Below are 13768 nucleotides of genomic sequence, written 5' to 3' on the forward strand. Positions count from 1 at the left end.
TACGAATTTCAAGGATGCCAAGGAAGACACGAGGAATTGTTGAAACACTACGGAGATCTGAGGGGGGGGGGGAAATGATGCGCTCAGAGGTAAGCTGTTCTGAACGTTAAATATACGTCAATTTCTTTCTCTGAGTGATTAAAAATAACGAACTAAAGAGAAGCCTACCTTCATCCTCATTAATGAAATTTGGACGGATCATAGTTTTCGAATTTCCACTGTTGGCGTGAATTGGACAAATTACAGTCTTCCATCAGCAACTTCTGTTTACTCTCACTAATAGCCAGGCACTTTTTACTACTTCCATGTTGTATTAGATGGGTCTGAAACAAATGGTTATCAAATAATTACAACGTGTTCAAATACATACATACACACACACATATATATATATATATATATATATATATATATATATATATATATATATATATATATATATATATATATATATATATATATATATATATATATATATATATATATATATATATATATATATATATATATATATATATATATATATATATATATATATATATATACTGTATATATAAGTTGCAGCTAAGAAAGCAATTTCTCTAATTTCAACTAAGTAAGAGTTCAGAAATTTAATTGATTCAATGTTTGAGTTTTAATGGGGACGGCTCTTTGTCCCAGTGAGGAAATGGCCAATGGCTGCAACATGCTTTTTATAAAATAACTCCTATATACAACAATTAAAAATAAGACTCCTAAAAACATTTTTACATCTAATGTAAGCTTGAGAAAGATAATAGAAAAAACAGGAAATTAAAACGGAGGTCATAATAAAACTAAAATGAAGGAGAAACAGAAAGATAGAAAACGAAAACAAAAACCCTTATATATCTGTAAACGCTTCGATCGGGATCAGTTTGCCATAGTGATAGATATTTACCAGCCTGTATAAGCCTGTGAAATATGTTGTGGAGGCTTACGGTTCTTGAATTATAGGCGGTCGAATTTTGCGTCCTATTTTGGAAACCAAAAACCAATACATCAAACTCATCGGATCAGGATCAAACTTGGCATGCTGGTAGAAGTTCACCTTTATAAGAGTGCGGAAAACATTGTCTTATGCAGGCTTACGGTTCCTAAGTTATTGACGATCAAATTTTGCCAGGTATATATAAACATGTGAAATACAGGTATGCAATAATTGCAAATTTGGAGCGAAACGATTGACCTTTTATTGATTATTCATATATTTTTTAGTGCATTGTGATCGAACATGACATGCAAATAGTTCAACTTGGCAATCAACAAAAAGCGTAATGGTTTTGAAAAATTGTGTTCGCACAACAAAACGAAAAGGACTTCACTCTCTTTCTAATGTGGAAAATTCTATTTTACATTGCTTACAATGAGAATTCGTCCGCCAAGTGCTTTTCCAATGCTAAGTCTGTGAGCATTCTGTTTTTCGCTGATTATTACTCAATGGTATGTCCGATGTGACTCCTTATGACTCGAATCACCATGTCAAATTTAATTAAGAATGGTTCAGGATTCTCGGGAATGTATTCGGACAACCAAACGTTTACGTCGAGTAAAGAGCAACTTCCCTCAAATTACAACAAAAATCCATTCACCTAACTCATCCGATCGAGATCAAACTTGGCACAATGGCAGACCTCCGTGGATATATAATGTTGTGCAGGCTTTGAGTTCTCGAACGAATTTCTAAACCATACGACATAGCAAAAACAAAATAAATACAGTTTAAATAGCAACCAAAGTTAGTCTTGGACAGAAAATAATAAAAATCTAATGATTTTATACTAGTATGTGTATTTCACCTATATTATGTTTTATCTTCTAATAATACAGATTCTTTTTATCTGTAATTCTGACAATAAACACAATATCTGGTATCAGTGCAAATACTCGTATTTATGCGCTAGCAACTGTATTATATACACTGCATGACAATCACTAGGAAACAAACCCATATGGACTCGTAACTTTATTTCACAAGGCTCTGAGTATATGTATTATTATAAATATACCAGTAGAGGACACAAGTGCACTCATGCTCTGTGAGCGTCAATACCAGGAAAAGACTCCATGACTGAGTCAGAATGCTATAAGTGAAAGATGGCAGAGGCAGTTTGAAGTGCAGAGTTAATAATATGTTGGAAGATGGGGCAAGAGTTCATCTCAGTTGTTAAGATCGTGGCAGAGCTTTTGAACGGCTTGAAGTAGGTCAAAGTATCACAAATGTTGCATAATGTGATATTATCAGACTTCAAAAATCCGTTTTTGCAAGAGGAACAGCTGTACGTGTGCATGCTGAAGGCCATAAAAGATCTACAGTAATTCTGTAGAATCTCTGGTAAAAGGGCTAGTTGACGAAAAAGAATTATTTTCGCCCACCGTCGTGGCAGATTACAGTGGTGTAGGGAACAACGTAACTGAGACCAAGGGAGACGCCCCAACGTGATTTTCTCAGATGAATCATGATTCTGTACGAAATGTGATTTTGGACATCAAATGGTGTGAAGAGAACGGGAATCATGGTTTCATCCATAGTAGGTATGGTGAATGCGATAAGTATGGGTGTCGTAGAGTTATAGTGTGAGCGGGTATAATGAAAAACAACACCATTGCACATCTTCTTACTGGAGAATGGTGTTATATCAATATCCCTAAAGGATATGTTCGCCTTTTCCATGGTGCAGGGGATCCTGATTGTTTACATGGATAACAAGACCTCCCACAGTCACATTAGACAGCAAAGACATAACCCGCCAGCATATTTCCTGGTTCTTAATCCCATTGAACATATCTGCGATCAATTATGATTTCAAAAGACTTTTCTTGGGAGAGACTTTCTCTACACACGAAGTGAAAGTAGTAAGGCGAAGATCCAGGAGATATTCCTTAATTTAATGGCAATGGGATATTCTCCTCCATGGCATCCCATGAAATCATCACTATCAGAGATACTCTATGAATATGTGTTGCAAAAAGGAACGTCCAGGCTCTAAAAACTCCGTTTAAGGAAAAATGAGTCAACATACCCCTGGTTCTATTGAACACACTCACCAACAGCACGTCAAACAGATGTGAAGTATGCTGTGCTGCCCTGAAGTGGCCATATACCTTACTAACGTGACCAAAATTCTGCACTTATGACAATTTCCATTTCATGTCCTCTTTATATATTGCTTTGTAACACCTTTCTTGACTTATCATGTCCTGTTTTTTTCTGCATGACGGGGAACATCATCAGTCTTTTGCAAATAAAACTGAACTAACACCTATAGTAATATATCTGTCATTTGATTTAATCGAATCATAGGCCCGAAAGTTATGGGAAATATTTGTTTCCTGCCAATTGTCAAGCAACATAGAATTCTATCTTTTCCCATCTGCATAATAAGTTGACAGTGTCAAGTAAATTCACAATAGTCCATAGCAGTATAAGTAAAATACAATGAATTATTACATCGTCATGATATTCCCAATATTGGTTTCCTTTGGACCCATGACAAGGATACAAGATGACGTCATGACCAGCATAATCCAGGCATGCTTCGTCTCTTCGGATCTCTCCTGCTTTGCTAAGCATCCAGTACTACAAGGAAAAAGATCACAAAAATATATATATCACTTGGTGTACAAGAAAGGTTTTTTTTTTTTTTTTTTTTTTCAATGTAACAATGTATCAAAACGATGCAATATACACAATAATTTAAAAATCGTGCACTGCAATGTGCTTTACACTTTTACAAACGTAACCAGTTCGTAATTACCCAAAGCTTTAACATGAAGTGAACATCCATCTTTTGTTAAGTTTAAGAAAGAATGATACTGAAAGAATTGACAATTTTTCCACAATAGAAATATTGTCTGCAACAACTATGGATTCTAAAATTTATCACATAAAATTAATATCACATATTTACGTCTTAAAGTGAAACTACCAATTAGAAGACACACACACATTTACATATATACTACAGGACAAATAAGATAGCACTTCGCCATCTTTCAGAAACAATGTGTACCACAAATCGATATATTTCAGGCAAATCTATATCTACATTCAGAGAAGAAAATCGCACAATTATATTATCTATATGCTGATTGATTAAACACTGAGCAAACAGTCGATTTCAGTGAAAGACAAAGCTTTTACTCACGCGCCGAATGGTGGTGCTGCTGTCGGTACTGAACATACATGATTCAAAATTCCAGTTACCATTTTATTCCGTAGAGGTGCTGTTGATACCCTAACGACAATGGATAGTCATATAGAAATGATTGTATACTTGAACTGCTGGATTCGTAGCTTTGTATTCGTTGAAAGAATTGGATTTTTAAGAGCAGCGTTTCTCACCTTTTTTTTTTTTTTTTTTTTTTAAGTGACGACAGCTTTTATTAGTCAGAATGCTCTATGGTCACCCTATTTTTGTCTCCATGGAAAGCATGTTTATTATTATTAAGGAGTTTAATTTACAAAAAGTTCCTTTAATGTACAGTGTGAACCTGAAAGATGTGCACCATCTCCGGGAGGTGATTAAGATAGAATTAATTAAAATCTCCTTAATTTTGTATTGATATTAATAGAACAATACACATATTAGTCTTTTTTAGTAACTAAAGGCTGTCAAGATAAACTATTAGATCTTCTATCGTCTCTACGCTATTCAATTGTACAACATATTTTCAGATCCTAAACTGTAACGTGTGATACCCAATTCACGGAATTTTTTAGTTTTTCTGTCCTTTTTCCACTAATGTTCAATCCAAGAGATAAATTGTGAGAACTGTTTGACCAACGCCTGTCCCCCAAACCCCTCCCCGGCTTTTTGAGTGACAAAAATAATTCAGACTTTTATTTATATGTTTTGCCTTTTATTCTTTATTGGAAATTGTTTGGAAGATTAGAGATAGTTTCAATTGAAGTTTTTCTGTTACCCAGTGTGTTAAACAATACTCAATGTCAACTTCCAACCTAGCCAAAAGGGAGAAAATTAAGTTGAAAACTTCTACAGAACCCCTGGGTTATGGCTGCCCCCTTTTTTTATTGTACCTTTTACTGCCACTGAGGGATGTGCTTATTTGTACTGCGGAATTCATAGCTCTGCATCTGTAAAAAATGTTTTCTTTAGAGCTCTACTGTTGGATAAGACACTGAGCCACAGAAAATGGGATACTTCGTATGAATTAAAATGCACCAATGTCCTATGATATGGATAGTTTTCACAGTAACTGACAGTTATTTTATTTTCTTTGAGATAACGGAAGTATGTATCACTTAAGTAAAACCATTCATTCACTTCAAACTTCTAACATTCACAACATGTTGGAAAGACACTATACAAAGTTGATATATTTTAACTTCGTATGAGTTCTTAATTATTCCTTTAGAGCTCCTTCATTGCTAAGTAGTTAGCGTACGCGCCTTTGGCGCGGAAGACCCGGGTTCGATTTCTGGTGGGAGATTATGTGGTTCAGATTCCACGTTAATCAGTAGATTCCGTCTCATATAGCCTCGCTGCTGAAAGGGACATTAAACTCAAAATCACCTGAACTCAATTAATTATCCCTTTTTTATAATCCAAATTCTAGTCTTACTGGTATATTTTCTTTCTTGCCTTCATTTCTTTTAACTTTCCTGTGGATGGCTAAGATTTGAACGAAATATATCGATTTCACATTTGCTTCAAAAATTGAACGACAAACTTTTATTGTAATCATTGAATTTTGTGCTATATTATATAACTCCTATAATATAGGAGATGCTAATAAAATAATTCTTTCCGTTTTTAAATTTTATCTGTTCAAATTCCCATCAAAATATGTACATGCCTATATAAGGACATTTATTTAGTATATATATATATATATATATATATATATATATATATATATATATATATATATATATATATATATATATATATATATATATATTGTAAAAAATTTATAAAAAAGGAAAACCATGAAAGACAAGATTGTTACAGAAGTATATTATTTCCAAACAGAGTGTAGCTGAGAACAATTGAAACAGCATCGATATAACTGAGATTTTATTGTGCTATGTGCTCGATACAGTAGTGTTATAAACCATATTCATCGTTGTACAGAAATTTTCCATAAAAATCTAGTAACGTTATATTGAGGTGTTTATAATTTATGTGCAAAGCGTCCAGTATAGAATTTAACTGTTGTGTGGTGGATTTCGCATGCTCTCAATGAAATGTGCAAATAATCATAGGCTGTGTGAGCAAGACAGTGATTTCTCTTACGTGTGATACATTAGCTAAGGATAGTACTAATAAATTAATATTGTAGATGTTAAGTCAAAAGTTCTGTCTTGAATTCGAAACGTAGGTATTAGAACAATAAAATCATAAAGTAGAGATGAACATCCCTTTTGAGCTCCATTTCTCAAAGAATAATATTTAGTATGAATCATTTCAGAACATTATCACAAAATAAATAAATCAAAGGAACTTACCCATCGGAGAAAAAACTCGCCCCTAATCTTTCTGTATAAATTATTGTACCGTACAACCTCATATTTCTAACTGCACTTCTACACTCGTGTTATACATTATGATTTCATTTCTACATGAAACTCTTATCGTGAACTCTGTTTATAGTTTTCTGGCTTTAGTGAATGGAAATTACAGCTAGTTTTCTGAAATCGGAAACTGACAATTGTTTTGTCTACATTTATCTCTTGATACACTATACTGTTTCGTTTTCTCATTTAAAGGCAGGGTTGGCAAAAACCGTTATTTAAAACGGGTTTTGTTTAACAGTTTTTTGTCTAGCAGAATCCAAACCGCTTCTCGGCTTACATCCGAGAGAAATTGTTCTCCTTTTGGACTTGGAACAGCAGAATAGAAGTTCCACCCACTTCACTCCAATGCCAACAGTATATTCGCTTATTCGGAAATCGGGATTGTTCCGTTTCATTATAAAGTTGGGTGGTCCGGTAATTAAATTTCTTAAATCGGGAAACTCCGCCTTAGTCACCGGGAAAATCTTATTATTACTTTAAATGCAAAGCAATAACGGGAAAATCCCGGTATTGCTTTGCATGTAAAATTTTACGGTTAACGTATCATAATCAGTACGCTAAAACTGAGGTATTAAATTAAAATTTAGTATGTAAATATCATTCAATAAAATTAAAACTGAAAGTCCAATCCAAGCTAATGTTGGAAGCTACATAGGGAGTCGATAATTTTGCCAATTTCTGTCAAAATGTTTGAGCAACCGTGGCTTCTTTATAATACAACAGCCTTTCAGGCAAGCAAAAATATACAATTTGGCTTCGTTTCGTATGTTTAAGCTTAACATCCTTATATAATACCGAGGTTATCAAGGAGACTTTCGCTTAAAGTAACATCCGAACCACAACTTGGTTTACACTTGAAAGAAGGGTTGTGGTTCGACCGAGAATTGAACATAGGACGCTCTGATTAAAAGGAGAAAAGAACATAAAACTATACAGTAAAAAACAAATTCTGACCAAAGCATATTTAATCTAATAAATAATAGCGCTACAGTTTCGGAAAAATATGTTTGCCTTCATCAGACGCATTATATGATGTGTGATGTATGAAATAATGTCTGATGAAGGCAAACATATTTTGCCGAAACTGCAACGCTATTATTTATTAGATTAAATATGCTTTCGTCAGAATTTGTCTTTTATTGTATACAAGAAGTTCCAGAGCTAGAGTGAGTGGTATTCAGAAATACAACTAATGCAAATGGTTTGATATATATGGAGACGTTCCCCTGAAGTTCACACGATTTATTTATTTATTTATTTTCAGCTGATTTAAACCAGCCAACCCTGTTGTGAGGTGAAATAAACTGGGTAGAAGGCCGGATGTCACAGGTGTTAATTCAAGAAAACAAGAAATGAAGAGTTGTGCGCATATTCTGTATTCATTCTGAAAGGAACGTTTGCACCACCCTTCACTCCACACAGATTGGTATATTCTCCACAACAATAAGAGGTGACTTCAAATTGAAGCTTAAAAGAAAATACTGTATGAAGATTTTTCCGACATATTCTCGTATATTTATTTTGAAACATTTGAGGGTTCATTCCTTGTTTCCTTGAACTAAAATCAATTACAAATTGTCTTCTACTTGTTCTGCTGATCTTTACGGAAGAACTTAAAAAAAATAAACAACCTACAGCACTGCAACTGAGTTAGCTAGTTTTCCCATTCTGCCCGCTGACTTATGTGCGTAATGTGTTACATAAACCTTTACGTAACTTGAATTTTTCGCACGTCGAATCTGTGTTGTTGTGTTTACTGCAGCCAGCAACGTACAAACATAATTGGTTGGGGAGATTGGGGTGTGTTATGAGACGTGGACCTACACTTAACGTGGGAACCACATGAGCTTTGACCGGGAATCGTATCCACGCTTACCGCATATATCCATGTAACGATTAGAATTTTGTGTAGAAATGATATACAGTCTTATTCAAAGAAACCTGGCTACCCATCTCTTTGAAAAGCCTTGCACTCATGGTTTGAATTACATCAAGCAAATAAGGATTTTCTTTGGTAAATTAAGATTCTTTGTTAGTCAGTGTTAGAATTTCTTACGTACGGCTGCTAGAATGCAGTCTTCTAAATCAAAGTGGGTGGCCAAGAGTTTTTGAATAAGACTGTACCTACAATACGTGTGATTTATAGAAGCGCAGGTACAAATATATGATTTTTGTACAGTCAATGATAAGAGAAAGATTCATTCCTAGTCTGGAGTGTATGCTGTAAAACCTTTCGCTGACACTTCATCAGATTTAGTGAAAGAAATATTAAAGAAAGAGTACTAATTGAGAAACTTACCGTAAAACGGGGTAACTAGACAGAAATGGAACTTTGAACATTACGTCCAATTTCTCTCTTTTTTTTCTCTATATTTATCTGCGTAGTATCTTCCTTTTTAAGCAAGTTTATAAATATAGTGTAAGTTTTAGTGTATGTTAAATTTATATGAAATGTATTAAGTACCAGTGATTGTGTTAGTTTATTAAAAAGGTACGAATATTTCTATGACAGTCCAAGCACTGAAATTGTTTCTTTTTTATTAATTACAAAGTATATATTATTACACGTGCAAAATTTCAGCTTCGTGTTGTGATAATAAAGTAGTGAAAATAAACTTTCATTATTCAGAGACAGAAGAGGAGTAAATTTGAACGTGCCCAGGAACAGAGCAAACATACTTGGTACTCGAAATTATAAGGCTTATATGGCTGAAAACTGAGAAAGCATCTAGGTAGCCAAAGTACAAAAGAATAAGGATTAAAACAGGAAAGACGATCACTGAAGCAGATTTTTGTCAGTTTTGACAGCTCAAGAGATAACTCAGAACAACAGAATGTTAATGGAAGCGAAAAACAAAATGTTTAAGAAAATGATGACCCAGAGGTGAATGTTGGCACCTTCGTAATTGCAAAATTTCATGGAAAGAAGAAAGTTTATAATTATACCTTTCAGGTTAGAGCATGTCTCAATAAAGACAAATTCCTAAAGCTTCTACATTGCCTGAAGTTCTAAATCTTAAATGTGGAAGTAGGGAGGAGACTGCGTTTGTGGAAGATAATAAAGAAGTCTTTCAAGTATTAATGGATGAAATAATTACTGTTCTACACGCGCCAAAAGTAGTTTATACTAAAAGCAGATGCAATTGCAACTTTTCGTTACCTCTGGATATTGACAGATACTGCAGTAGATGAGTCATTTAAGAATTAAAAAAAGAGAGAGATTGAGCTTTATTTGAATTTTTCTTTGGATGATTCAATAATTTGTGTTGTTCACATTCAGGAATATTTTGCCAGACGTCAGTGATGATGGCAGTGTTGTGGAGTATATCAAACTGTAACTACGTCTGCAATATTTGAGGTTAATTATCTATTTGTGGTTTTGCTGGGCTAATCGATATTTATCAGGGTCTGAAGTATGGAGTGTCAAATTGTGAAGAAGGGTCACCTTCGACTTGTTCTGTACGAATTCATCAAAAATTCCAACGCCGTTGGGGCATCCAGACTAGCTGGCCACGGAGATGGGCAGTGAACTGGCAACTGTTATGCGACACCTGCAATGCATGGCAAAGCTTAAAAAACTGGATTCGTGGGTGCTTCATTCACTTAGTCCAGAGAACAGGAACCAGCGTGTTGCTATGTGTAGTGTTCTGCTTATGCACCATTGCGAATCCTATTGTCAACATCAGCCCTTTTTCCCACATATTGTTACGGGACACGAGGAATTTTAAGCAGAGCGTACGTGAACTTTAAGCAGAGGAAGGAATGTGTCAGCCCATACAGAAGGCAACACCACGTCACATACAGGATTTGCATCCCAGGAAGACAATATTTGGTGGGACATGGAAGAAATTACCCACAATGAACTTCTACTTCGTAATCGGTACCATCACTCCTCTGTTATATACTGTGATCAACCACAACGTGCTCATACAATTAATTATTATTTAAAAAAAAAAAAAAAACAACATTGTGTCATAATCCATGTGCACAATGCTGGACCACATATGGCACACATGACAACAGTTGCCATTCAGCGGCTACAATGAGAGGTTCTTCCCAATCCGGCGTATTCCCCAGATGTGACGCTTACATACTACCATCTTTTCCGGTTCCTGTACTCCTGGAACGTCCTTCGAAAACTATGAGCAGTTACAAAACTACATTGATAACTTCTGCGCTTCGAAAGTATCGATTTTTTATTATTATTGTTATTATTATTTTAAGCAATTGAGTAATGCAGAGGAATACATTAAATGAACTGTCTGATTAGTTAAACCCTCAAACAAGAAATGTATTCATTGATTCTAAATGGAATGAACTAATGAATCTCAATACAATTTAAAATTATCATTTCTATGGTCAACAATGGTGAAATCATATATTGAAAATTTATAGGCGTCCAATGTTCTCAGTTTTAAGTTTAACACTGGACAATGACAATCTATTTTTGCATTAGTTTCATTGGCTGTTTGTCATATTGTGTTATAATGTGATTCTATGCCATCTGGATCATCTTTGGATTATCATCAAATTGAGATTTTCAGAGCAAAAGTTTTGTTGTAACATTCTATATAGTTATGTCATTTACGTTTAATTTTGGAAGTATTCGAAATTGCCCCGTTTTACGGTAAATGAATATCATGGATGCCAATATAGCGCCGCATTAGTATTACCTACTTACTACTCTTTATTTTAATATTTCTTCCATTCGTTTTTTCCGTCTCATCTGATGGAAGCATGAATGAAAGCTCTCACAACATAATTTTTCTATTTTTGTCATAGTTTTTTCGAAGAAATTTATGGTTTAATACGAGAATATTTTAAGACGCGATCTAAGTCATTTTCAGAAGAACATTGCAAAATAACATGTTGGAGAGTAGAATGCAGTACATAACAATATCACAAAAGACAATAACCTTGAAGTACGTTTACGTTCAACAGTAATGCTTTTAAGAAAATATTTATTTTCCCATTAATACTGTCACGTGCTCACGTAATCCCGCAATCTAACATGGAGGCCGCCAGAATTCTCAGTTTTTCTTTGTTTTTTCTCATTTCTTCTTATATTTTCTCACCCACATTTGGTAAACCATTTTTGTGGAAAAGTTCATAATTAACTATTTTAGTGTATGTTGTCACTACTTTGTTATAAGCACATCAGTCACTTCCGCTTCTTGATTCCTTTGTTCCAATTGTGAGTCATTATTCTTAAGTATTCATTATGTTCACCTAGAATAAGTCTCATGATCTTTGCTTCACTATGTAGGGTTGATTTTGGGTATGATACACTTTAGACTTTCAAACCCATGCTTCACATAAGTAATGGAAGTTTTTATAGAACTGCTTTGTCTGCCTGTTTATCTTGTCGACAAGTATCAAAGCAAAATTGCAAGATATAGCGGGGAAATAGTTTAATATATTTGGATTGGTACAATCCGCGGCAAAAACCTGCAACATGAGCTTATAAGTTTATTGTGAAATGACAAAGTCTTTTCCTCCAAAATAAGTGTGCACGGGAGGAGACCGAGGTTAATCCTGGCGTGATTCGTTCCACTTAGACGTTATGTTCATTCCCTGTGCTGATAGGCGTAGTTTCACAATAAACTTACATCCACATGTTGCAGGTTTTTTGCCGCGGATTGTACAAATATATATACGAGGAAGGATCAGACACTAAGGTTACACGGCCGATATTTCTGGACTTTCGTCTGTTATAGAGGAATTAGCACTGAGCGGTTAATTTTAATACATGCAATTGGCAACTGTCCTGAGCTTCAGCCACCCGCTACCGATGGCGCTAGTTGTAAGTAAACACAAATGGCGACTCGTTTGGAAAAGTGGTCTCAGTTATTTGATTTCTGTGCACGAAACACACAACTGCGGCTGAAATTCATCGGTAGCTGGTAGAAGTTTACAGAGACACTAATGTCTCGTCAACATGTCGCAGAATGGAGTCGGAAGTATGTGGTTGGTAGAGAAAACGTCACCCCAGAAGACCACCACGCAGTTGAAGCAGTTTCGCTGGGACATCATAGACCACCCTCCCCACAGTCCGGACGTCGCTCCAAGCGACTTTTACCAGCTCCCGCATTTGAAGAAGCACCCAGAAGGCTGGAGGAGGTGGAACACTTTGTGACAATGTGGCTGAACACGGAAGGACAGAATTTTTACCTAGAGCGAATCTTCAAACTTATCCCATGATGCGACAAATGCCTCAACTGATATGGAGACTATGTCGAAAAATAATCTAAGGTATGTAGTATCTGGTGGCTGTATTTGTTGTATGAAATGATATACACACGTTTCATTGTAGGCTTTGTAACCTTACTCTCTGATTACTCCTCGAACACATATCTATCTATTTATCTCTCATATTAATATATATATATATATATATATATACAGGGTGGTAGGTAACTCCACCGACGAACTTTGGGAGGTGATTCCTTATATGAAATGAAAAAAAAAAAAGTTCTAATAAACATAGGTCGAAAAACGTCTCTTTTCAGAGTTATGAACGCCGAAAATTCGAAAATTCACGTTTTGAAACGCTCTGCCTTAGAAACTACAGGACCGATCCCAAGCGGTTTAAGGAATTACAAAGGAACTAGTATGCGAACTATCTAAATATCCATGTTTTACCATCCTCCGTTATCGGCGAAACGAACTGTAAAACGGAAATTGAGGTATAGGGATACTCCTTTAAGTACTAATAACGCGTTCGTTTCACCGATAACGGAGGATGGTAAAACATGGATTTAGATAGTTCGCATACTAGTTCCTTTGTAATTCCTTAAACCGCTTGTTATAGGTCCTATAGTTTCTAAGGCAGGGCATTTCGAAACATGATTTTTCGAATTTTCGGCGGTTCATAACTCTGAAAGGAGACGTTTTTCGACCTATGTTTATTAGAGCTTTTTTCTTTCATTTCATATAAGGAATCACCTCCCAAAGTTTGTCGGTAGAGTTACCTACCACCCTGTATATTATCTATCTATCTATCTATATTATATATATATATGGATTTGCCAAGAATAGGTTCCATCTCCGTTGTTCCTCTCTCTAATTCATTTTTCTCTCATTAATACTAACAAACATAACGCTTTTCATATAATTTAAAACTCTTCTTCAACTTCTAGATTAGAACACCTTAAATACAATATCCTAAATTATTTTATGTTGAAGATTTCATCGTATAATACTACGAAC

General features: G+C 35.0%; 1 protein-coding gene across 10 annotated transcripts in view; it reads right to left on the reverse strand.

Moving 5' to 3' along the window:
* Positions 1 to 13768, reverse strand: part of Pgant9 (polypeptide N-acetylgalactosaminyltransferase 9) — a 925839-nt gene that overhangs the window by 10590 nt on the left and 901481 nt on the right. For all 10 annotated transcript variants that reach the window (XM_081741029.1, XM_081741028.1, XM_081741019.1 and 7 more), the window contains 2 exons: positions 3470 to 3598; positions 169 to 323 (listed from right to left, as the gene is read on the reverse strand). In XM_081741029.1, coding sequence (XP_081597155.1) covers positions 180 to 323; positions 3470 to 3598 — 273 coding nt within the window. In that variant the 3' untranslated portion in view covers positions 169 to 179. The remainder of the gene's footprint in view (positions 1 to 168; positions 324 to 3469; positions 3599 to 13768) is intronic.

Source organism: Thermobia domestica, chromosome 15 (genome assembly GCF_964235325.1).
Source record: "Thermobia domestica chromosome 15, izTheDome1.hap1.1, whole genome shotgun sequence".
Lineage (NCBI taxonomy): Eukaryota > Metazoa > Arthropoda > Insecta > Zygentoma > Lepismatidae > Thermobia > Thermobia domestica.